The sequence below is a fragment of the Leptopilina heterotoma genome, unplaced genomic scaffold (genome assembly GCF_015476425.1).
Source record: "Leptopilina heterotoma isolate Lh14 unplaced genomic scaffold, ASM1547642v1 Lhet_206, whole genome shotgun sequence".
Classification (NCBI taxonomy): domain Eukaryota; kingdom Metazoa; phylum Arthropoda; class Insecta; order Hymenoptera; family Figitidae; genus Leptopilina; species Leptopilina heterotoma.
Genome location: NW_025110922.1, coordinates 108965 through 136244, shown reverse-complemented (window position 1 = coordinate 136244; position 27280 = coordinate 108965). Strand labels below are relative to the sequence as shown.

Below are 27280 nucleotides of genomic sequence, written 5' to 3'. Positions count from 1 at the left end.
TTTGAAGAATTTAATAAAATTTTTGCAAAGAATTTTACTATTTATTTAAATATAATTGAATTGTTTTGAAGAATTTAGTAAAATTTTAGAAAATAATTGAATTTCTTAAACAAATATTATTAAAAAATTTTTTTTCAATTGAATTCTTTCATGAAATTTTTGTGAAAGTAATTAAATTTTTCCAAAGATTTATTAAAATTTTAGAAAATAATTGAATTTACAATTTTTTTGCGAAGTATTTTATAACGGATTAAGAAAAAAATTTAATTCTTTGGTGAAATTTTTTTGAAAATAATTGAATTTTTGCAAAAAATTTTACTATTTGTAAAAATAATTGAATTCTTACGAAGAATGTTAATTCTCTTTACGTATTTTCACTTAAAAATTAACAATCATATCCCTAAATTTCTTGTCATAAATAAATTTCCAATTTTTATAAATTTAAATTTTTTTATTATTTACAAGTCTTGCTTTCATAAAAAAAATCAGAAATCATTAAAAAACATAATTATTTCATTACCAAAAATTAAAATACATAAACCTATGGTTCAAATAAAAAAATAATGTCCGCATACCCCATAAGAGAGCTCGAGTTGAATTTAAACAATCAAAAAAATAATATCAAAACGGTAAAAAAAAAATTGTAAAGAATTTTACATTTGAGGTTCTTATCACTTCGAGACTTCGCCGACACTTAATGAGTTATAAATGCTTTTCTGGAAAATTAAATCCGAATAAACATAACATTTTAAAAATTTATACACTAATTTACAATTAGGTTATTTACTATTTTTTCTTTTCGAAGACGTAGAATTACAAACTATAAATATAAACATTTTTCCAATTGTATAAATTGTATTCACAGGCGAATTTCCATAAATTCGTAAATTAATAAATATACACATTTTTATAGATCTAGATGGCGAATAGAAAAATTTCGAGATCAGGAAAAATAAAAACCTAATTCAATCACAGTAAAATGTAAACAATTGCCGTCATTAACATATTAATATCTAGATAACAAGGTGGAATTTGATAAAAGTCTTGATCAAATTTGATAAAAATTGATCAAATTAAATATCTATAGAAGACAAGCAATGGCAAGAATTCACAATTATTAAAAATAGTTTTTCCTTTCTTTATATAAAATTTAAAATCTTTTAGATTAATATTGTAATTGTTTTTTCATAGTTAAAATTTAATATTAATTTGTTTCTTTTAAAAATGTTTATGTACTAACAGATCGATATTACTCCGACACCAACACCGCCTTCATGGGCACACATTGGAGTTGCGAATGACCATGTATTCGTGTCGGGATCATAGACTTCAACTGTCGAAAGATTTGAGTCTCCATCGTAGCCACCGATTGCCCATAATTTCCCCATGTTCGCTACAAGTGCCGCACGACTACGTCTTACTGTCATGGGTGCGACAAATTCCCATCTGTGGAAATAGAATTTAATTTAATTTAAGGAAATTTTCAATTAAATTTAAATGAATTCTTTAATTTTTTTGCTTCAATTTGATTTTTAAGAAAATTGGTTTGTATATTTAGATTATTAATTTTTAACTAAGTGTTTAATTTACATTATTTTCATTTCAGACGACAGTAGGTTTTGAAAATATTTGAGAAAAAAAATATTTCGTTTATTTGAACGTTCAAAACTTTGGGGAAATATTTTTCTTACTTGTCTGTAACAGGATCGTAAGCTTCCACGGACTGTAAAAACGTTGATCCATCGTAACCACCGCAAACGTATAGTTTACGTTTAAGGGCAGCTACACCTAGACGACATCTTCTCGTCAACATTGGTTTAACTACTGTCCACGTGTCTGTCTGAGCGTCATATCGTTCAACCTGGTAACAAAAATCAAAATATGATTTAAATAAAATACGGAAATGATTTTTTTGTTTAAATTTGCAATTCCCCAAAAAGAATTCAATTATTTTTAAAATTTTTAATAAAAAATTCTTCCGTAAAAATTCAATTATATTCAAAAATACTAAAATGTTTCCTCATGAATTCAAATACTTGAAGAAAATTAATATAAATCTTTGCAAAAATTTTCAATTATTTTCATAATAAAATTTTTCGCAGAATTTCAATTATTTATCGTACAATTTTAATTGTATTTTTCGAAAGAATTTAATTATTTTCTGTAATAATAAAATTTTTTGTCACTAGGAATTAACTTTCAATACAATTTTCAAAAAAATTTCTCGAAAAAGTTTAATTTTTTAAATAGAATTTTAATTATATTTCTCGAAAGCATTTAATTATTTTCAAAAATTTTAATAAAATTCTTCAAATGAATTCAATTATTTTCAATAATTTTATCGAAAACCTTCAAATGAATTTAATTTTTTAAAAATTTTAATTGAATTCTTCGCAGGAATTCAATTATTTTCAGTACAAATTTCATAAAATTTTTCACAAGAATTCAATTATTCTCAATTATTATAATAAAATTATTTGAAATAATTCATTTTTTGGAAATTTTTGTAAAATTCTTCTCAACAATTCAATTATTTTCATAAATATTAAAATTGTTAGCAGGAATTCCATTATTTTCAATAGAATATGTATAATAAAAATTTCTTATATGAATAAAATTCAATTATATTCAAAAATTTAGATAAAATTGTTCGTAAGGATTCAATTCTTTTATTTGTTTTACAAGATTTTAAATATTTTCCATAAGTAAAAATATTCTTCGCAAAAATTCAATTATTCTCATATCTAATAAAATTCTTCAAAAGGATTCAATTTCAAAAATTTTAACAAAATTCTTTGCAAAAATGAATTATTTCGATAAATAATAAAATTTTTCGTTAAAATTCGATTATATATTTTCAAAAATAATGAAATTCTTCGCAGAAATTCAATAATTTTTAATAAATATTGTACTAAACTTTCTTGATAGAATTCAAAATTTTTAAAACATTAACTTATTACAGCAAAATTATGTAAATTAATATAATTTCTAATTTTCTACATTTTTCTTCCAAAAATAGTATAACAATTTTCTAAATCTGAATTATAATAAAATTTCTTATTGATTCTTTATAAAACAAGATAAAATAAATAAAAATCAGTTTTTCTTATAAAATAAATTAACATTACTCGTATTTTTCATGAATCAAAATTAATTTTTCTACAATAATTTATAAATAACTACTTTTATATTTTAGAATGTTAATTTAAATTTACAAATTAAAATACGATTTTTAATTCAACAAAATTTTGTTTTATTAATGTTTTGTTATTATTTAATCGTCCAAAAAATTGAATTAGAATTTCATTAAATTTAAAATTTAAAGTATACAAAAAGAATAAATGTAAAAAAAAAAATCAAGAACAAACATTCGAAATACAACTATTAATATACAGATAGAAAAAAGTAGTTTATAAATAATTGATAATAAATAAATTATTTACCGAATCAAAAATAGATAATCCATCGTGACCACCTAAAGCATACACGTAGCCCTGAAATGCAACAACTCCGCCAGCAGAGCGATGCTTATTCATGGAACTGACCATTTTCCATACATCAGTTTCCGGGCAGTATCTCTCAACAGTATCTAGAGACGCCACTCCATCGTATCCTCCACAAACGTAGAGGAAATCGTTAAGAGCAGCCGTACCTACAGCACTAAAGGACGAATATTTTAATTTTAATTATTCTTCAATTAATCTTATTCATAACGAATTTTTTTACTATAATTGACCCGATCAGAGAACCGGTTATAACAATGATTTTCAGATTAAAAAATTGAAATCTGTTCTTTGATCGGGACCTTAAGCTTTGATCGGGAATTAAGTTTATGATTCTAGGAGAATAATAAAATTATTCTCATTCTCATCTTTATTTATTAAAAGATAAACATACCTTCTTTTACAGTGCATAGGTGCAATAATCTTCCACGCTTTCAAATTCGGATGGTAAACCTCAACAGTGGACAGTCTGTCGGAACCATTATAACCACCGAATGCATAAAGTTTATTTTTATGAACAGCTACGCCAACTCTACTCCTCAACATTGTCATGGCTTCCGAAGTTTTCCACTTTTCAGTGAAAGGATCATACACCTCCACTGTACTCAAAGAATCGCCAAATTTCGTCAATCCTCCAACGGCGAAAATATGACCCATCGTATAATTACAACATCTAGGACTACATTTGAAACTATCCAACAAATATCTTCGATGTGGCAGAAGATAATAGTCTTTCGCCTCATCCAGTAAATCCCTAAAAAGCAAATCAATTATAGAAATAATTATTCACATTCTTAAAAAATATATTCTTAAAAAAATAATAAAATATTGTTAAAAACAAAATTTCTAAAACGTTTTTTCAAAATATACCTGCATTGATGAGAGCTCCTGATAAGATCCTCCTTCGCCACATGATCAGCTAAATATTCCGGCGAAAGCAGTGGTAATCTCACAAGAGCAAGTAATTCGGGTAAATTTTTCACTCTATTTTCCTCATCGTGTTTTACCCATCTGAGAACTGCTTCGAAAACTTGTTGCTCCGAAGTTATATGTAATTCATCGCTAGAAACTAATTCCTTTAAATCACAGATCGATAAATTTAAGTATTCATCGGCCAAGGAAACTTCTTGAAAATAGTGTTGGATATATTTATTCGCTTGTTCCAAAAGAATTGCACAGCTTAGTGTATCTGCAAAATGTCTTATTCCCAAAACATTGTGCGGATGAAAACGTGTCTGTAGAAATTCCGCACAAACATCCTTAACTTTATGCAAGGCAAAAAAGGAAGCTCCGATCATTATACTTTGAACGTTTTCATTCGTGAGAGTGATACGTCCACTGTATGCAAAATTTATCAACGCTTCCAAAGCACTGAAAAGAAAATAAATTCACGGTTTAGTTAATTTATTTTTAACGAATATTTAAATTATTTAATTATAATAATACAGGGTTGTCACAGGTCAGGGAAAGTAAAATTGGTCAGGAAAATCAAGGAAAAATCAGAGATATTTATTAAAAATACTAGAAAAATTAAATTTTTAGAATTCATAAGAAAATTCTAAATTTTGGTGTAATTTTTTGTTTACCTCATAAACTATGAAACTACCACGAATTCTAATAAAAAACATTCAAAATTTGTTTCTATTTCTGACAAGAATGAATTTTTTAAAATTATTTAATTATTTCAAAAGTTTTAATTTTAACGCAATAATTATCTTCATAAATAACAAAATTCTTCACTGAAATTCAATTATTTTTAGGAATTTTGATAAAATTCTTTGCAAAATTCAATTATTTTTATAAATAACAATTATTTTCAAAATTTTTAACAAATATCTCGTCAAGAATTCAATTATCTTTATAAATAGCAAAATTTTTCACAAAAAATTCAATTATTTTCAAAAAATTTTTTAAAATTCATAGCAAAATTTCAATTATTGTCAAAGTTTTCCGCATTTTAATGATTTTCAATAATTACAATTATCATAAAATTTAACACACAATTTAATTATTGAAAGCAATTTTTTGATACAATTCTACGAAAACATTCAATTATTTTTATAAAGAATAAAATTTCTTTTAGAAATTCAATTATTTTCATCGGAGAATTTCAAATATTTTTAATACAATTTTAAATATTTTAATTTCTCGAAAAATGCAATTATTCTTAAAAATTTTATTAAAACTCGACGAAATAATACAATTTTAAGAAACATTAAATTATTTAATAAAATAATAAAATTCGTTTCAATAATTTAATTTTTTTCATAAATAACATTTCATTCGTCGCAGAAAATGAATTATTTTCAAAAAATTTTTAGGTAATTTTGTAAAAAAAATTCAATTATCTTGGTAAACAACAAAATTCTTCCTATAAAATCAATTATTTTGAGGAATTTTAATAAAATTCTTTAAAAAATTCAATTATTTTAATAAATATTAGAAAATTATTAGAAGAATTCAATTTTTTTGAAAAGTAATAAACTACTTTTGAGAAATTAAATTATTTTCAAAATTTGCAAAAAAATTCTCGTCTAGGATTAAGTTATTTTTATAAACAGTAGCGAAATTCTTCACAAGAAGTCAATTATTTTCAAGAATTTCAATAAATTTCTTGTCAAAATTTCAATTATTTAAACAAAATTTAATAAAATTCTTCCTATGAATGTAATTATTTTCATAAATTATTATTAAAATTTTTCTCATGAATTCAATTATTTTTAAAAATGTTAGTTTATTTTACTTTATTTTATTTATTTTATTTTACTTTATTACTTTTTAAATTCTTTAAAAGTTTTCAATTATTTTCAAAAATTGTGATAAAATTCTTGAATTCAATAAATTTCTGTAAAATTTGAACTAAATTCCTTAAAAGAAATTGATTACACATTTTCAAAAGTTGTTAATAAAATTCTTCATAAAAATTCAATTTTAAGAAACATTCAATATTCAATAAATTATTTTTCTGTGTATTTAAATCATGAAATTCTCGTAGAATTTTCTAATAAAAATTTGTTTAAAAATAAATTTCCGTTAAAATTTTATATAATTGAATATTAATAGCGTGAATGTTTAGAAATAATTGAATTTCAAAACCATTGCAAATTAAAATCTTTGAAATTTTGAATTTTTCGTACTTTTAACTTAACAATTTTATAGAATTAATTTTTTTGAAAAACTTTATTTGAATGTTTTTAAAAATTATTTCAAGTTTTAATTAGGTATTTAATAAACAATCGAAGAATTTCCGAATAATCGATGAATTTTATAAAATTAAATTCTGAAAAGATGGATTTGAAAATTCTCAAAGAACTTTTTCTAAAATGATTAAAAATAATTGATTTAAAGAAGAATTTTAATTAAAAATTTTAGAAAATAATAATTGAATTGAAATGATGAAAATAATTTTGAAGAAGTTACAATAACAATTTTGAAGAAGTTGAAATAAAAATACTCTTTATAATATAAAATTGTAATATGAAATTGTGATCTAATTTCTGTGAAAAAATAATAATGATTAAATATTTAAGAATGAAGTTGTTGATGATTTCGAAAAATTTTACAATTAAAGAAATTCGTAAATAAATTAAATAGAACATTTTTTTGTTTATCTAATAATTTTTAGAGTGTATAAAAATATTCTGTAGGGTCAGAAAAAAATCAAAATTCTGTCTGGAAATCAGGGGAAAAACAAAGTTAAGTTTCTGTGGCAATCCTGTAATAATTAATTCAATTATTTAATTTGTTGGAAAATTTATAATTACACTGAATCAACTCCTTGTAAAGTTATATCCTTTTGTTTACTTTCGGACATATTATTCAGGAACATAGCATTAAAGTAAGGAATTGTCGCAGCCAAAACAATTCTGTGAGCACTGAAACTTTGATCGTCTACCTACAATTTTAAATCAATTTCAATTAATTTTATTCCTACAATTTATTTTAATATTATTGATTATTTATTATCATATCAATATTATTTATTTAATTTATTTACAATAAATATTATTGATCTCCAACAGGGTATTTTATTTATTCAAATGCACCCAATCGAATTAATATTCAATCAGTAAATATTTTAATAACATATAATTATTTTAACCCATTTACAAACAAAAAACCCTGTCAACCAAATTTAAAAATTCTAAAATAGCACAAAATTATTATAGACCAACAAAAAAAAAAAAAAAAAAATCTGGAAAAATCGAAACATTCGGAAAATAACTTTCGAAATGTCAAAAATACAAAAAGTGAGGTTATGTTACCTTGAGAGTCACATCACAAAGTTTCCCCTGCCTTCGAATATCCTCGAAAATGGGAAATCCTTGAGCACAATGATCAGGTTGCTGATAAACAATTTCCTTTTCATTTGTAATTTCTCCATGTTGAGAATTTGAATAAATGACCGAACACTTTGGCAGTAATTTGTCTTTGTGTTTTTCTTTCGGTGCGCCCATTTTGACAGTTCGTGTACGACGTGTTGTTGTTAACGGGTGTGGATTTGACGTCGTAACACTTCCCCGAGGTAGGTCCTGTGACCTTGACAAATTCTGCATGTAACCGTTTAAGCCTCTCTGCAAAGCCGACGCATTTTGTGCTCTATGCAAAAAATCAGCCGCCACTTGCTGTTGAGGAGGCAATGAATTACGCACAGTAATTCTCATCTGTCAAAATCCTGTATATTTTTGAAAGTTAGTATTTTTTATTAATCGCCTTAATGTCTCAATACTTTTTTTCAATTGGAGATTTTTATTTTGAATTCGAATTTTAAGAAAATATTGTAAAATTGATAGTATTTTGAAAGTTTCAAACGGGTATTTAAATTTGTTCTATTTATAGGTTAGAATTTGACAAACAATGAACGAATTCGAACATATGAACATAAAACCGTTTTTTTTTTTAATGTTTATGTCAAATAAACCTTTAAAAACACGAATTTTTCTAAATAAATAAACTTTTCTAAAAGGTTTTTTGGAAAATATATTCGTCATAAATAAGTTTGAAACGTAAATATTTTTACACCATTTAATTACCTATTTTTTGAGTTTTTAAACAATCGTTCGTTTTTAATAAAAAGAAGAAGAATCGTCCATTGTTATAAAACTTGCACACTAATTTTTGACAATTATTCTTTACTTAAATTAATTCCGTTGAAGAAATGTCACTGTTTCGTTAATAAATTTTCTATTTTTTCGGTAAAATATTTATTCGTAAACTAATTTGGAAAAATGAAAAATTTTTTTTGATTTATTTGGAAAATACACTTCTTCGAAATGTTCGACTTGAAATGAATTGCAGAAAGGCAACGAACTCCTTTTAAACCCAGCTATTTCTTTGTGTCTAAACTTGGAACGAGAAGAACATGATGTGCTTTAAAAGCTTGCAGCAGTCAGTAGGATTATATAGAATGCTTTATTTGTTCAAAAAACATATTAGAAATGTCCCTGTGTGGGGTGGTATTTCATTCTACAGTATATGTTCCAAAATTCAAAGAGTATATTAATATACCAAACGAATACCGACATTCTTTGAATACAGAAGTAATTTTAGAGACTTTTTTTAAATTTTCTTTCTACATAAAAATATTTCTAACAAATTTTTTTATATAGGTAGTTTGAGTTTAATATCAAGTCTTATTTTCGGATTTTCCAAAAGTATGAAATATATAGAGAAAAGTCAAAAATATACTCACAACGTAGTTTATTTTGTTAAACAATAAGATGCGCCAGGAATAATTACGTCTATTGAATTTCTTTGTTTTTCCAAATTTATGTTCAGTAATAATTTTTTTATACGTTAAATACTTAACAAATATTTGTAATTTCTAAAAAAATAATTCTTTCAAATATTTATTTATTGAATTTTTAGCAAAAATATAATCTTTCTCAATTAAAATCAAAATTTAAACTGAGAAAATTTCTTGTACTCTCGATTTCACTTATTACTTATAACTTTCAACTGTCATTCAAAAAAAAACTTTACAACCTTTACAACTATTATGAAAACAAACCCGTTGACATTTTTAAAATTAACATTCGATAAATTGGTTTTTAATTAATTCAATTACTTTATTTTTTTTATATCCACTATTTTTTTTTGTTTTCGAGAATAAAAAACCTAAAAAATGGGCTATTTTGGATTTAAAAAAATATTTTTTTTCTTTGCTTTCATGAAAAATTATTTACTTTTTTTTAAATGAGCCTTAAAATTGAATAATCCGTGAGATGAGTCGCTTTGCTATATTCTAGATCCGTTGTAATAGATAAACAGGTTTTGTTGACGCGAAAATAGCCATATCATCTTTGAGTTCAAAGTATAATCATTTTTTTTTATTTTATTACAATGATAATGTGACATTTTATGCCATTATAATATCGAAGTCTCTTGCTGCATATAGCAATCATTTAATTGTGCTGAGTGCATTTATTTTTTACTCTTCGTTCTCTTATTTTTGGAGCTATAATTGCATTTATACATTTTATACAGTTGTAAGTAGTCACATAAAACAGGATATTTACCTTTCATTTCTGAAAATTAATTTCACTTGCATTTTTTTGCACATTACAAACTCTCATTTTTTTGCATAACTGAAATAAAATTCAAAAATTTCTATATTTTTATTTAGTGTAATATATTTTATTGTGTACAGTATATTATGCAATATAAACAATTTTATTATTATTATTTAATTATACTTTTTCTATTCCACTACTTTAGTATTTTATCTTTTTCTTTTCTATTAATTTGTTGAAATTCGTCGTTTGTACCTAGTTTTTTTTCTTCTTTTTGACAAGTTGAAAATATTTTATTTTTCAAAATTATGGATTCCTTTGGAATTTTTTTTTTTGCGAAATTGTTGCATTTGTGAAAGTTGTTTAAGACCTTTGAACCTTAAGTTTATCAAAGTAGGAATAAAAATCTGCTAGGAATGTCATTTCTGAGATAAATTGATACGAGAAGGTAAATAAGTATATTATTTTTGTCAACAATTGTTTTTAGATTTGAAAGTTTAGAAAAGAATAAGAAAAAAGAAAAGTTTGTAAAAGAATTTTCGTTCAAATCAAGGTGAATTCCATATTTTTAAATATCAATCAATGAAATCGTAAAAATAAAAAAATGCATTGATAAGTAAAATCATTTTGACAACAGTGTATAAAGATTATTTTTTATAATTTTGTTTTCCAAGACTTATCTCTCTTTCGAAAAAAGATAAATATAAATAAAAAATAGTAATTTTTTTATTAATATAATAACAAATTACTAAAAATAACCTACTATTTACTACTATTTCTGTTTCTTTTTTTAGAATTTCCACTACTTTAAATTCCCTAATACTAGAAATCAAAAAACTATTCTCAAAAATTATAATCAAATTCTTTAAAACGATTGAATTATTTTCAAAAAACATTCGAAATTCAATTACTTTCAATATCTAGTATTTTTATAAAATTTCGCAAAAAAATTCAATTATTTGAAAAAAATGGATAAAATTCGTTCAAAATTCAATTATTTTCATAAATAATAAAATTTCCACAAAATTTAAATTAATTTAGAATAGAATTTTAAAAAAAAATAAATTATTTAACAAAATTTTTATACAATTCTTCACCAAGTTGAAGTCCACAACGTTTATCAACGAAAAAAAAATTGTTCACTAAGTAAATTAATTAAAAATTACGCAGCAATATTGACACAAAAATATTTAGAAAAAAAAGATTGATGCTTATGTTTTGATAATAATAATTGTTTTACAATTAAATATTAAATTAAAAATAATACTTGATTGCATTAAATAAATGTTTCTCGTTGATCAACGTTGTGGACTTCAACTTCGTCAATTCTTCACAATAATTCAATTACCTTCACTAAGAATAACATTTTTCAGGGAAATTCAATTTTTTGATAAAATTCTAAGCAAGAATTCAATTATTTTCATAAATCATAAAACTCATCAACGAATTTCAAATATTTTTAATAGTATATTAAATTAATAATTCAATTATTTTCACAAATAAAGTTTTCCACAAGAATTCAATTATTTAAAATAAAATTTTCATAATTTTTTATTATATTTCGAAGAAATTAATTATTTAAAACAAAGTTTATAAAATTCTTATGAAGAATTCAATATTTTCAAAAATAACAAAATTTTTCACGGAAATTCAATTCTTTTTAAACATTTTAATAAAAATTTCCGCAATAATTCAATGTTATTTTCATAAATATATAATAAAATTTTTCTCAGGAATTTAATTATTTTTAAATATTTTTAATAAAATTCGTCACAAAAATTCCAATATTTTCACAAATTTTAATAAAATTCTTGACTAAAAATCAATTATGTTTATAAATTACAAAAATCTTTGATGATATTCAATTATTTTTAACAATATTAATAAAATTCTTCTCAAAAATTCAGTAATTTTGATAAATAATTAAATTCTTTAAAAAAATTTAATTATTTTAATAAATCAGAAAATTCTTGCTTGGAATCCAATTATTTTCATAAATAATAAAATTATTCGCATAAATTCAATTATTTTTAATACAATTTTATAGAAATTTCTCGAAAGATTTAATCATTCTTAAAAATTTAATTTCGATTCCTCGAAAAAATTAATTATTTAAAAAAATGTTTTTTTTAAATTCTTTGGAAGAATTCAATTATTTACAAAAATATTAGAATTTTCCATAGGAATTCAATTATTTTCAAATATTTTAATAAAATTGTTCGAAAGAAATCAATTATTTTGAATACAATTTTAATTAAATTTTTTTGAAACAATTCAATTATTCTTTTAGATTTTAATAAAATTCTTTCCATGAATTCAATTATTTACATAAATAATTCTTTGAAAGAATTCAATTTTGTCGATAAATAACAAAATTATTCCGGAAAATTCAATTATTTTGAGGCATTTTAATAAAATTCTTTGCATTAAATTAGTCGAAGGAAATCAATTATTTAAAATTTTTTATAAAATTCTTCGCAAGAATTAAATTATTGTTATAAATATTTAAATTCTTTCATATGAATAATAAAATTCGATGCAGGAATTCAATTTATTGTCAGGATAAGAAAGAAGTAAACATTTTTTATGAAAATTAGGAAAATAAAATATAGAATGGAATTTTTGTCAGTTTTCTAAAGTGTCTAAAACGAGTTTTTTTGGTCGTCAAGTTTAATTTTTCGATAGCTACTTTTTTGCTATACTTTTTTTAGTTTGAAAGCTACTTTTTGCTACTTTTTAAAAATTAATTATCAAGTGCGAAGTCTGTACATACTATAATATTATTTTATGTTTCAGATATTTTGAAAAATGGCTCAAAAGATGAAAGTCTACGTGGTTGGAGTGGGTATGACGAAATTTGAGAAACCCGGCAGAAGAGATAATTTCGATTACAATATTATGGGAAAGGAAGCGACTTTAAAGGCCCTGGACGATGCTCATATTTCTTATAAAGATGTTAAAGCCGCTTGTGTTGGCTACGTTTACGGTGATTCAACTTGTGGTCAAAGAGCACTTTATGAAGTTGGTCTAACCGGTTGTCCCATTTACAATGTAAATAATAATTGCTCAACTGGATCGACGGCATTAATGATGGCAAAGCAAATTGTCGAGAGTGGTAATGCAGACTGCGTTTTAGCTCTTGGCTTTGAGAAAATGGAGCGTGGATCATTGTCATCGAAATATTTCGATCGTACGAATCCTCTCGATAAGCATGTCACTGTTATGGCTGACATTGCAGGTCCGTTTTTAAACTTTTAAATTTAATTCCTCTTTTTTCAATTACGAATCTTTCTTCGGAACGCGTCACATTTTTTATTTTCAGTTTTATTTGGCTATTTTAAGAATATTTTTTTTTTAATAATCAATTTTATTTGGCTATTTTAAGACTATTTTTTCAAAAAATAATCAATTTTATTTGTCTATTTTAAGAATATTTTTAAAAAAATAATCAATTTTATTTTGCTATTTTTGAAATATGAGTAATTGATTAATTTTGTATTTATTTAACGTTTTATTTTGAAGGAATCAACGATAGTCCAATGGCTGCTCAATTATTCGGTAACGCTGGTATTGAACACATGAAGAGATACGGTACAAAACCAGAGCATTTTGCCAAAATCGCCTACAAGAATCATTTGCATTCCATGAACAATCCGTATTCTCAGTTTCAAGATAAATACACTTTGGAGCAAATTATGAATTCTCCGAAGGTCTTTGGACCACTGACGAAATTGCAATGTTGTCCAACGAGCGACGGATCGGCTGCTGTCATTTTAGCCAATGAGGAATATGTTAAAAGACACAATCTTCAGGCGCAAGCTGTGGAAATTGTGGGAATGGAAATGTCGACAGATTTGCCGTCCACTTTCGAAGAACGAAATAGTATCAAAGTAGTGGGGTAGGTACAGCACTCATCTACTAAAACCTACTATTTACGATTTGCTACAATTTGGATACTTTTTTTTTAATTTTTGAGACTAAAAGACAATTGTTTTCTATGTTTGAAAATTTGCACTACTTTAAATTCGCTAATAAATAATTAAAATAAAAACAATTATTCTCAGAAATTTTAATAATATTCTTAAAAAGAATCGTTTGAAAGAATTTTATTCAAATTTGTTGAAACAAATTTTAATAAAATTCTTTCAAACGATACAATTAATTTCAAAACATTTTTAAACGTCAATCATTTTCAATATCTACTGCTTTAATAAAAAAATTTTATATAATTCTTTGCAAACATTCAATTATTTTCATAAATATAATAAAATTTTCAAAGGAATTTAATTATTTAAAATACAATTTTTATAGAATTTTACGAAAAAAAAATTATATAAAAAGGTTTTTATAAAACTTTTTGCAAGAATTCAATTATTTATTATAAATAATAAAATTCTTCTCTAGAATTCAATTATTTTTAAAAATTTTAATAAAATTCGTTCCAAAAATTCAATTATTCTCATAACTATAGGTATTAAAACTAGTCGCCCAGGATTTCAATTATTTTTTAATAGGATTTAAAATTAATTCCACAAAAAGGGCAATTATTCTTGAAAATTTTATTAAAATTCTTCACGAGAATTCAATTAATTTAATAAATAACAAATTTTTCTCAAGAATTCAATTATTTTTAAAAATTTTAAATAAAATTCGTTGCAAAAATTCAATTATTTTCATTAATAGGCAAATTCTTCTCAGAAATTCCAATATTTTTACAAACATTAATAAAATTCCTTACTAGAATTAAATTATCTTTATTCAAAACAAAAATCTTTGAAGAAATTCAATTATTTTCGACAATATTTATAAAATTCTTCTCAAAAATTCAGTAATTTTGATAAATAATAAAATTTTTCAAATAAATTAAATTATTTTAATAAATCATAAAATTCTTCTCAGGAATTCAATTATTTAAAAAAATTTTAATATAATTCGTTGCAAAAATTTAATTATTTTCATTACTAGTAAAGTTCTTCACAGAAATTCCGCTATTTTTATAAATAATAATTATAAATAAATAAATAAATAATAATTAATAATAATAAATAATAATTTTTATAAAATTTTTGGCTAGAATTTAATTATCTTTATAAATAACGAAAATCTTTTCGAAGAAATTCAATTATTTTTAACAGTATTAATAAAATTCTGCGCAAATATTTAATACTTTTGATAAATAATAAAATTCTTCAAAGAAATTAAATTATTTTAATAAATCATGATATTCTTGTCTGGAATCTAATTATTTTCAAGAAATTTAATAAAATTATTCACATGAATTCAATTATTTTTATAAATAAGAAATTCTCGCAGAATTTAAATTATTTTCATAAATCATAAAATTCTTGGCAAAATTTCAGTTATTTTTAATACAATTTTAAATTAATTTCTCGAAAAAAAACAATTATTCTCGAAAATTAGAATTCTTCAAAACTATATAATTAATTTAAAAAGATTTGAAATAATTTTGTTTTCATTAGAATTTAATAAATTATTTTCAGTTCATTTTTAATTAAATTTCTTAAAAGAATTTAATTATTTGCAAAAATTTTAATGAAATTCTTCGTAACAATTCAATTACTTTCAAAAAATGTTAGTAAGATTCTTCGTAGGAATTTAGTAAATTTGAAAAACTTTTTAAAGTTCAATTATTTTCAATATCTATTATTTGAATAAAATTTTCCAAAAGAATTCCATTTAGTTAAAAAATTGTTAAAATAAAATTCGTCGCAAGAATTCAATTATTTTTCACAAGTTATAAAATTTCTTCAGAATTTTTTTCAATTTTTTTCAATACAATTTCAATAAAAGTTCTTGATGGAATTTAATTATTTTAAAAATGTTTAACAAAATTAGTTCATAGAATTTAATTAATTTTAAAAATTGTGATAAACTCTTTAAAAGAATTCAATTATTTTCAGTACAGTTTTAATTAAATTCCTCGTACAAACTTAAGTTTTCTTCAAAACAACTGAATTCGTATTTTTACAAATTTTAGTTTTTTTCCTTATTTTTATCTGTTATTTTTATAAATAATAAAATTTTCACAGGAATTCTATTATTTAATTCATTTAATTTAATTTCAATTATTTTTAATACAATATTTTTAATGAATTCTCCAAAAAATGCGATTATTCCTGAAAATTTTATTAAAATTCTTCGAAGGAATTCAATTATTTAAACGAATTTTAAGAAAGTATTTTATTCGAATTCAATTTTAAGAAATATTCAATTTCAAAAGTTTTGACAAGTTGTCAAATTAATAAGTACTCCAGATTATTATTGTATTTAATAACTTTCGGGAAATTTTTCTGGATATCCAGAAAATAAATGATATCCAGAAAAATTTCCTGAAAGTTATTAAATATTCAATTATTCAATAAATTATTTATTTTTTTATTTGAATAATTTAATTCTCGTAGAAATGTCTAGAATAATTGATTTAAAGAGAATTATATAATAATTGATTTATAATTGAATTGCAGTTAAAATTTAAGATAATAATTGAATATTAGAAGCGTTTTTGTGTGAATTTTTTAGAAATAATTACATTTTAAAAGATATTAAAATTGAAAATTTTTATTATCGTAAAACTGTAATAATATTAAAATTTTCATTTTGAAATAAACTGATTGAATTTTGGAAGAATAACAGTTGGAATTTTTAGAAAGAGTTAAGTTTCAAAAAGGCTTTATATTGAAATCATTTAAAATATTTTAATTCCCGTGGAAGAATAATTCGGTATTTAAATATTTATTTCACAAAAAATATTCTATTTTTGAATGTAATTTAATTTTGAAATGAAAAAATTGAGCTACATTTTGTTCCTTTTTTAAATTAATTATCGAATTTGGAGCCTAGAATAATAAAAAAATTGCAAGACAAAAAAAACCGTAAAAAATTATTAGTTACAAAAAATACTGAGATTATAAATTATTTTTTCAGTTACGACATGACAAAAAATGCGGCCGACAAACTATTTTCAAACAGTGCATACAGACCGTCCGATGTTCAAGTCGTCGAACTACACGATTGTTTCTCAACAAATGAATTGATTACTTACGAAGCTCTTGGACTGTGCCCACCTGGCAAAGGTGGAGAACTTGTTGATTCAGGCAACAATACTTACGGCGGTAAGTACGTGGTGAATCCCAGCGGAGGTTTAATTTCCAAGGGACATCCTCTCGGCGCCACGGGCTTGGCGCAATGTTCAGAACTTTGCTGGCAATTGAGAGGACAAGCCGGCAAGAGGCAAGTGCCTGGAGCAAAACTTGCCCTCCAGCACAACATTGGCCTCGGCGGTGCTGTCGTCGTCGCTCTCTATCGTCTCGGTTTTCCCCAATCTGTCCGAAGAAACAACGTGTCCTCAGCATCCGATCCAACCAAGTTCAGAGCCTACACACTTTTGCAAGCTCTCGAAGTGGCAATGCAACAGGACACCGAGGGTTTCATTGAGGGAGTTCGTGGAATTTACGGATTAAAAGTGACCAACGGTCCGGGTGGTGCCGAAGGCTATTGGGTCATCAACGCAAAAGTTGGAAAAGGAAAAATCGAGTACAACGGCAAAGTGAAACCTGACGTTATTTTCACAATCAGTGACACGGATGTTGTTGATTTTATATCGGGAAAATTGAATCCCCAAAAGGCATTTTTCCAGGGGAAAATCAAAATTCAGGGCAATATGGGATTGGCAATGAAATTGCCCGATTTGCAAAAACGCGCTCATAATAAAATCGAAGCCATTCGCTCTAAATTGTAATTTTGTAAATTATGTAATTTTCCGTAATGAAGAAAATTATTACAGAAAATAGAAAAGCCAAAAAAAAGAAAATATTCACTGCGAATGCTCTTTATTTTAAAGGTGTTTTGGTTTGAATTCATATCGCATTATAGGAATATAAAAATTTTAAAGAAACGTTAGATTAAAACTGACTCAATTATTCATCTAAGTAAATTTATAAATTATCTAATAATTTTACATAATTTTTCTGTTGGGGTCCTATCTTTTAATTATTTTGTCAAAGATATATGTATATTGTGTATAAATACTGTATTTTTATATAATTTGTTATTAAATAAATTTATTAAATATTATTCTTCTTCTATATTAATAATCGTTGTATTCCGGTAATCTGTTCGCAGTTTCAAGTTAGTTGTTTGCTTTTTTGTTTCTTAACTTATTTAATAATTTTTCCTTTTTAAATATTTAAAATTTTTAAATTTATGTATTGAAAATCATCGAATTGCAACAATTTATCAAAAAAAAATTGATAATAATAAAATTCCTTCGAAGAATTTTATTATGTATTTAGGAAAATAATTGAATTCTCGTGAGGAATTTTGTTAAAATTTATGAAAATTCGAATTAAATTTTTTTTAAGGATTTCTTTTAATTTTTTCTTAAATAATGAAGTTTCTTTAATAATTTTAATCAAAAATTTTACAAAATTATTGTATTTTATGAACAATTTATTACAAGTTTTTAAAATAATCGTGTTTGTTAATAATTAAAATTAAACATTTAATTATTTATTTTATTAAAATTTTAGAAAGTAATTGAATTCTTTTGAAAAATTTTATAACGAATTAAAAAAATTGAATTCTTTCCTAAAATGTTTTTCAAAGTAATTAAAATTTTGCAAACAATTTTACTATTTAAAAATATAATTAAATTGTTTCGAAGGATTTAAAAAAATAATTGAATCGTTTTAACCAATTTAATAAAATTTTAGAAAATAATTGAATTATTTCAAAAAAATATTATTACAATTTTTTAAAAAATTGAATTCTTTCATGAAATTTAATTAAAATTGTATTAAAATTAATTGATTTTTTGCAAAGAATTTTACTATTTATAAATAAAATTGTATTGTTTCGAAGGATTTATAAAAATTTTAGAAAATAATTAAATTCTTTTGAAATATTTTAAATAACGAATTAAGAAAAAAATTGAATTCTTTCGTGAAATTTTTTTAAAATAATTGAAATTTTGCAAAGATTTAACTATTTTTTAAAAAATAATTCAATTGTTTCAAAGGATTTTAAAAGTTTTAGAAAATTATTTTATTCGTTCATGAAATGTTATTAAAATTTTGTTTAAAAATAATTGAATTTTTGCAAAAAATCTTACTATTTAAAAAAATAATTGAATTTTTGAAATCAATAAACAAGAATAATTAATTAGTAAATTAGTTAATAATTGAATTTTTTAAAGTTTGAATCTGAAATTATTCAAAAATCCAATATTTGAAAAAAAAATTTTGTAATTTGCATAATAATAAATTGCTAGTTTAGTTTATATTATTCATTAATATTGATTTATATTATTAAACATTTTATCATAAATTGTAATTTTTAATTATAATTAAAAAATTTATGCCCATCATTAATGTCTTTTAATAAGATTTTTAAATGCGCGTATTTCATTAGTGAACTTATTTTTGTCTTGACCAACCACAGTTCTCTATTCTTCTATAAAGAAACTCTGATTTGTCGACAAAAAATACAATAAACGTCAAATAAAATTCTATTTACTTTCTTTTTGTTTTCCTGTCAGTTGTGAACGTTGTGAAATAAAATTGATTATTTTCTGGTTTATCAACTGCTCTGGCATTTAGTACTGAAGATAAAAAATATGTAAATAGAATTTCATTGTTTTTTTCAATACAAGAAAAGTAGTTGTTTTGGTTTGCAGTTCATTGCAAATTCTAACCTCAAAAATTTGGTGATAATACACTTCGTAAGTGAAAGAAACTTGTTTTTTTTTAATTGAAAAAAGATGTTATCAATGGAAAGAATTCCTGATCAAATTGGCTACTTAGTTTTAACGGAGGATGGTGCAATTTTAGCAGTGAGTATTGTTTTAAAACATTATTGTTGACAACAAATGACAAATGTATACAATCACTGTACAATGTTGTGTATTGTCACTATTGTCATTGTTTTTTTGTGATAATTCACAACTATTTAAAAAATGAGGAGCAAATTTTCGAAAGCTAATAAATTCATTAAAAAAAACTTTAATTTATACAAATCTAATTGTCATTGGTAGAAAAAGTTTATTAACAAAGAATTTTTAATTTGAAAACTTTTCGACATAACCAAGATGACAATTTTTGTTTTTTATTGCGATGCAAAAAATTACCTTATTTATTTATTTATTCAAATAGTATACGGGTTAAAAATAATAAAGTTTAATTTAAACCAAAATAAATTATTATACAAATTTTCTATTTTAAAATTTTAAATGAACTAATTAAGAGAAGTTTCAATTTCTTGAAAAAATATTCTCAGGATTTTTTACTGCTCAAATTTAAGGACAAATAAAATAATGTAAAATATTTATTGCAGTCTGGAGGGGAATTAGGAAACGATGAGAGGATAGCCAACGTCATTATCGGATTAGTGACATTAATCAGCAAAGATAATTCAAAAGCCTTCTTTGCTGAGGATTTTGAAAAAATAAGCATCACATACAGCGACCACTGCTATATAATTTGTCTTTCGAACAAAAAGATTCATGTCGTTAAAAAGAGATTAGTTTCATCTGCTTCAACGCAAGAAAGTCAAATCATAGAGATCACGTCTTAGAGCGAGCTGAACGCGTTTAAAATAAACAAAAGAATATTATTAATTATTATTAATTAATATTATTAATAATCATGAATTATAATTCATGAATGAGAAATTATAATATTCTTATGTATATTTTCCTGAGTTTATAAATGAAACTCTAAAATTAGAATTTAAGCTTCTTTATTAAAATTCTATATTTTTATGTTTATCAAGTTTTAATTTCTGTTTAATTTATCTTGATCAAGTTTGAATGAAATTAAATATGTAAATACATTCATTAATAATAATGTAAAAAAAATATAGTAAGTTGTTGTCTGAATCTCAATTTATTTCTGGAATGATTAAAAAAATAAAGTGGATAATTTCAAACTGTTCTTGTTATTTGTGTAATTTTCTTTTTATTAAGATTAACCAAATTTTATATAAAATCAGATAAAATCATTCTTCTATGTACTCATATAATTTAAATTTAATGTAATAATTTAAATTTTCATATTTAACATAAATAAATTCATATTTATAACAAATGTATTTACATAACATTAATCTTTAAAGAAACGAGGAATATTTTCATTTTTTCAATGAAAATTGAATTAAGAATCACTGTCCGAACTAGTACTGCCGTAATTAACTAATGACAAGGATCTGTTACTACTTCCCGAAGATGTCGATGCTGATGGTAGAGATGGCAAAATTTTTATTTTCTTTCTTTCGGCGTCCATTTTTTTCTGTATTAGAATTCTTCGTTTTGCTAATGACGACCTGTATAGTCTTCTCAACTGTAAACCTTTCTTGTTTTCCACTAAAATCATAAAAAATGGTAAATTAATTTTATTATATTTTTGTCTTATAATATTTTTATACTTAAATTTTGTATTAATTTATATTTATTTTGATAATTTCAATTAGAGTTGCCACGCAATCTGAAAAGCCTAGAAATGTCAGGGAATTTTATAAACCTTGAAAAAACCTGAAAAAGTCAGAGAATTTTGATCGGAATCCTGGAAAATTATTGTTCTCTAATGTTATTGTGCTTATTCTTGAAATCTAATTTCACTTAAATATTTCAGAATTAATTTAATTTTAAAAGAGTTGCGTTTACGCAAACATTTAATTATTCTTAAAAAATTTTATTAAAATTCATCAAAGAAATTCCAATATTTTTATAAATTTTAATAAAATTCTTGGCTAGAATTCAATTATCTTTATAAATAACAAAAATCTTTTCGAAGAAATTCAATTACTTTTAACAATATTAATAAAATTCTGCGCAAATATTTAATAATTTTGATAAATAATAAAATTCTTTAAAGAAATTAAATTATTTTAATAAATCATAAAATTCTTGTCTGGAATCTAATTATTTAAAAAAAAATTTAATAAAATTATTCCCATGAATTCAATTATTTTTATAAATAAGAAATAATCGCAGAAATTCAATTATTTTCATAAATGATAAAATTCTTGGCAAAATTTCAATTATTTTTAATATAATTTTAAATGAATTCCCCGAAAGAAACAATTATTCTTGAAAATTCCATTGAAATTCTTCAAAAGTAAGTATATAATTAATTTAAAAAGATTTGAAATAATTTTGTTTATTAGAATTTGATAATTATTATTCAGTTCATTTTTAATTAAATTTCTTGAAAGAATTTAATTGAAGGGCTGGCTGCAATAAGGGGATTTAATTAATTTCAATAATAATTTATCAAAATTCAATTATTTTCAATATCTACTATTTCAATAAAATTTCACAAAAGAATTCAATAAGGTATTTAAAAAGAAATATTATTAATAAATTCGTCTCAAGAATTCAATTATTTCAATTATCTTTATAAAAAATAAACTTTTTCTCCGAAATTCAATTATTTTCAAATATTTTAATAAAATTCTTGGCAAAATTTCATTTATTTTCAAAAACTTTTCTCAATTCAATCAAATTTTTTATAGAGATTCAATTATTTTTAATACAATTTTAATCTAATTGCTCGAAAAATGAAATTATACTTAAAAATGTCATTTAAATTTGTCAAAAGAATTTTAATTACCTATTATAAATTTGTTGATAAAATTCTTTTTATGAGAGTTCAATTTAAAAAAATATTCAATTCTTCAATAAATTATTTATTTTTGTATTTAAATAATTCAATTCTTGTAGCATTTTCTAATAAAAATTGATTTAAATATGAATTTTAATTAAAATTTTAGATAATAATTGAATATTAAACTCTCTAAATTTGAATTAGTAAAAACGTTTTCTAATTTGAATTAATGACTGACTTTTCGCTTTTGAATTAGCAGATTTTAGTAATAAATAGTCGTTTCTACTAATTTAATAGTAAAATTTACTAATTTAAAAGCAAAAATTCAGTCACTAATTCCAGTTAATATACATTTTTACTAATTCAAATTCAGAGAGAAAGTATTATTGCGTGAATTTTTAGAAATAATTAAATTTTTAAAAGGTTTCAAATTATAATCTTTGAAAGTTTGAATTTCTCATACTTTCAACTGAAAATTGTGTAATTTAATTTTTTTAAAAAAGTTTAATTGAATTTCTTTCAAGGTATTTAAAGTTTTTATTTTCTAATATATTTTTAACCAAAAAATTTTCGAATAATCGAAATTTCATAAAATTTAATTTTGTAAACAAATAGATATGAAAATTCGCAAAGAACTTTTTCAAAAATTATTAAAAAATTATCTTATAATTAATTTAAAGAAGAATTTTAGTTAAAAATTTTGGAAAACAATATGTAATTGAATTGAAGTCATGAAAGTAATTTCGAATAAGTTTTCAGTAACAATATTCTTAAAATATAAAATAATGATTTTATCAGTTGGTTATTTTTAATTATTTATAAAACATGAAGATACCAATTGCTCCGAGTCGAAGACTAATTATTTAATTTTGTAAAATATAGTTTCAAAAATGTGGAAAAATTCCGTTTTTAACCTGGAAAAGTCAGGAAATTTGAAATGAGCAAAAGCGTGGCAACCCGGTTTTATGTAAAAAAAGGCTACAGGTCTAATTTTACATTACTTGTAAATAAAAAGGAATTTTTGTAATGTTTATATTAATTTACATTTATCTTGTCAAGTTTCTTTTACCTTTCATTTTTTGCATTAATAAGCGTGCCAATTTTACGTCATCGTCGTGTTCTTCAACTAAATGTATATCTATACCCATTTTATTCAAGAGACTTTTATCCAAAGACTTCTTTTTTTCAAGTTCTTTTTTTTCTGCCTAAAAAGAAATATTTATCAGTAATTAATGTTATACGTACTATAAGATTATAATTTAATGAAATACACTTACTCTGAACTTGGCTCTCAGCGCACTATTAGAACTGTAATCATCTTTCCAAATACTGTCATTCAAGGCAATGACACTACTAAGTGCTGACTCTCGTGATTTTGAAACACCTTTGTCCTGTATACCGTGTTCTAATTTATACATAGGATCGTCATAAAGTCTTCGCGACGTTTCCTTTGTTTCGGGAACAACTTGTTCATTTTCAGTTGGGTCCCAACGATTTTCCTGTCGTCGAGCTCCACTCACTATTATGTAGTCTAAATTCTAAGGAAACAATTCGCGGAATTTTTTAATTAATAATAATTAATTATAATCAATAAAATAATTAATTAAAAATTAATAATAATTAATTATAATTACAATTATGATAAAATTATAATTGTAAATAATTGAATTGTTTTGAAGAATTTATTTCAATTTTCTTGAAAATAATGGAACTTTTTTTTTAATAATTTTTATTGAAAATTTTGAAAATAATTGAATTTTACCAAGAATTTAATCATTTTCAATAATTGTAATAAAATTCTTTGCAGTAAGAAATTTTAAAATAATCGAATTGTTTTGAAGAATTTATTTAAATTTTTTTTAAAATAATGAAGTTGGTTTTAATAATTTTTAATACAAATTTTGAAAGTAATTGAATTGTTTTGAAGAATTTATTTCAATTTTTTTTTTAAATAATGGAGTTGGTTTTAATAATTTTTAATGAAAATTTTGAAAGTAATTGAATTGTTTTGAAGAATTTATTTCAATTTTTTTTTTAAATAATGGAGTTGGTTTTAATAATTTTTAATGAAAATTTTGAAAGTAATTGAATTGTTTTGAAGAATTTATTTCAATTTTTTTTTTTAAATAATGGAGTTGGTTTTAATAATTTTTAATGAAAATTTTGAAAGTAATTAAATTTCATCAAAAATTCAATTATTTTCAATAATTGTAATAAATTTCTTTGCAATAAGAAATTTTAAAATAATTGAATTTTGAAGAATTTATTTCAATTTTCTTAAAAATAAAACAGTTTTTCTTAATAGATAATTTTTACTGAAAATTTTTAAAGTAATGGAATTTTATCAAGAATTCAATTATTTTCAATAATTGCAATAAAATTCTTTGCAAAACTTAAATTTATAAATAATAAAAATCTTCGTAAAATAATCCAATTATTTTTATATATAAATAATAACATTTTTATCAGGATTTCACTTATTTTCAATACAATTTTAATTGATTTCTTCGAAAATTTCAATTATTAATAATAAAAATCTTCTAAAAATTCTCCGAGAAAATTAAATTATTTTTAAAAATAATTGAATTTTTCACATGAATTCAATTATTTAAATAACTTTTAATAAAATTAAATTCAAGAATTTAATTATTTTCATAAATATCTATAATAAAATTTTCGATGGAATTAAATTATTTTAAATGCAATTTCAATGGAATTCCAGGGAAAATTACATTATTTTTAACTTCTTCGTAAGAATTCAATTATATCAATCAATAGTAATTTTTCCCCAAGTATTCAATTATTTTGAATACAATTTTCATAAAATATTAAAATTCTTCTAAAAAATTCACTTATTTTCAGAAATAACAAATGTTTTCGCAGGAATTCAATTATTTAAAAAAGTTTTTATAAAATTAAAAATTAAATTTTCGATGTACTAAAAATCATTGAATTCTTGTAAAGTATTTACAAAAAAATTTAAATATAATTGAATTAATTTCAATAATTTTATTAACATTTTTTCAAATAATTGAATTCTTTCCAGATAATATAATAAAAATTGTATTGAAATTAATTTCATTCTTGGAATAAGATTTTTATTAAAATTCTTCAAAAATAATTGAATTATTTTGAAGAATTTATTTCTATATTCTTGAAAATAATGAAGTTTTTTTTAAAATAATTTTTACTGTAAATTTTTAAAAATAATCGAATTTTTTAAAATTTGTTATTTTTAAAAATAATTTTAATTGAAAATTTTGTAAATTCAATTTTTATTAAAACTCCTGAAAATAATTAAATGTAAATCATATTTTTAAAAATAATTGTATTCTTTCGAGAAATTTTATTTAAATTGTATTAAAAAGAACGTTAATTATTTATCAAATACTATTTGTAAATTTTGTGGCCTTTTGAGGCCACAAATTTGATAAATTTGATAAATAATTTGATAAATAATTCATTGTCATACATAATTATTCGTAAATAATTATTTTAAATGAATTCAAATTACCGCTGGATCAGTTTTGATTTCAAAATGATTATCGCATAGGTGACATTTCATACGAAATTGATATAAAGGCGTTGAATAGTACATGCCAACTTTTGTCTTCTCTGCATTGTATCGAACACCCATTCCAATGTGATTTTTACAGCCTTCGCACCAAATATTAAAGGGCATCTCAAATCGAATGATCAAGATGCCCTCGTGCAATTTCCGTGCTCTCTCTCGTAAAGCATGAGTTCCCAGAAATTTATTCAAACCACCGACCGTGGGGTCGTAGTCTGGTGGATAATACAAATTCTGTCCTTTGCGTTCACCCATTTTCTAAAATTATTCATTATAATCATATTACTTCTATTGTCAAATATTTCGTAAAAAATGATAATACAAATACAATACAAAAATTATAGATATATATTAATTTATGAGAATTTAAAGCGGTATTTTTACAGAATAAAAGTGGATTAAAAATAAAAGAAAGTATTTTTTAATTAGGCTAGTGGATTATTTCTAAAAATAGGAAAATTAGTATCGAAATAAAAAGAATAAAAAAGAGAGGTTATAATTAACGAATTTTGTTTTCAGAAACTTACTGTTTAGTATAAATATCCTTTTGTTTTGAATATTTTTATTTTCTTCTTTTTGAACAAGGATTTTTAATTATTTGTTCACTCTTTCAAAAAATACTAATTACAAGACATTTTCTCATTTTTTATTCACTCGATTCACTCTCTTCACTATATTGTTGACAGTTGTCAAATATGTACGTACGACCTGCGTACAGGGTTCGGAAGTTACGCGTAACTTGAGAGTTTTTGACGTATATTACGTTTTCGACGTAATATACGTCAAAAAGAGTAAAATATTCAGTATATTACGTTTTCAATATGGCGCGCGCAAGATGTGTATAAATTTTTCTTCAAAATAGTTTATATTTATCTGGACGGCAGAGAAAAAAAATTTTGTTACAATATTATATAATGCAGTAGGATAAACTCCGCAAATATCAATATTAACGTATTAATTTTTTTGTAAGGATGTTCACTCATAACATAACCTTTAAAAACATATACCTTATAATTTTCCCTACTTATTAAACTTTGCATAATTAAGCGATAAAATTATATCACGTTTTTTTAA

At 22.6% G+C, this 27280-nt stretch overlaps 4 protein-coding genes across 6 annotated transcripts; 2 read left to right on the top strand and 2 right to left on the bottom strand.

Annotated features, from left to right (window-relative positions):
- Positions 1-522: 522 nt before the first annotated feature.
- On the bottom strand, positions 523-8167 carry LOC122501279 (kelch-like protein 18). Its single transcript, XM_043610617.1, has 7 exons — positions 7769-8167; positions 7268-7398; positions 4374-4874; positions 3898-4257; positions 3444-3660; positions 1692-1861; positions 523-1446 (listed from the first exon to the last, which is right to left on the bottom strand). Exons 1-7 carry the CDS (start codon positions 8165-8167, stop codon positions 1236-1238), a joined length of 1989 nt encoding a protein of 662 aa, XP_043466552.1. The 3' UTR covers positions 523-1235.
- Positions 7914-18093, top strand: LOC122501280 (sterol carrier protein 2). 3 transcript variants are annotated; one of them, XM_043610621.1, is made up of 4 exons: positions 7914-8028; positions 12812-13253; positions 13538-13913; positions 16961-18093. In XM_043610621.1, exons 2-4 carry the CDS (start codon positions 12824-12826, stop codon positions 17772-17774), a joined length of 1620 nt encoding a protein of 539 aa, XP_043466556.1. In that variant the 5' UTR covers positions 7914-8028; positions 12812-12823; the 3' UTR covers positions 17775-18093. The 3 variants fall into 3 exon arrangements, with proteins under 3 accessions (XP_043466556.1, XP_043466555.1, XP_043466553.1); XM_043610620.1 differs by lacking the exon at positions 7914-8028 and adding an exon at positions 8056-8194; XM_043610618.1 differs by lacking the exon at positions 7914-8028 and adding an exon at positions 9773-9991.
- A 1443-nt stretch (positions 18094-19536) lies between these two features.
- Positions 19537-20959, top strand: LOC122501278 (ragulator complex protein LAMTOR4 homolog). Its single transcript, XM_043610616.1, has 2 exons — positions 19537-19865; positions 20366-20959. Exons 1-2 carry the CDS (start codon positions 19794-19796, stop codon positions 20603-20605), a joined length of 312 nt encoding a protein of 103 aa, XP_043466551.1. The 5' UTR covers positions 19537-19793; the 3' UTR covers positions 20606-20959.
- Positions 20960-21171: 212 nt separating this feature from the next.
- On the bottom strand, positions 21172-26918 carry LOC122501276 (coiled-coil domain-containing protein 130 homolog). Its single transcript, XM_043610615.1, has 5 exons — positions 26734-26918; positions 26150-26464; positions 23913-24173; positions 23705-23840; positions 21172-21392 (listed from the first exon to the last, which is right to left on the bottom strand). The coding sequence occupies exons 2-5, from the start codon at positions 26459-26461 to the stop codon at positions 21184-21186; spliced, it is 918 nt and encodes a 305-aa protein (XP_043466550.1). The 5' UTR covers positions 26462-26464; positions 26734-26918; the 3' UTR covers positions 21172-21183.
- Between the last annotated feature and the right edge of the window lie 362 nt (positions 26919-27280).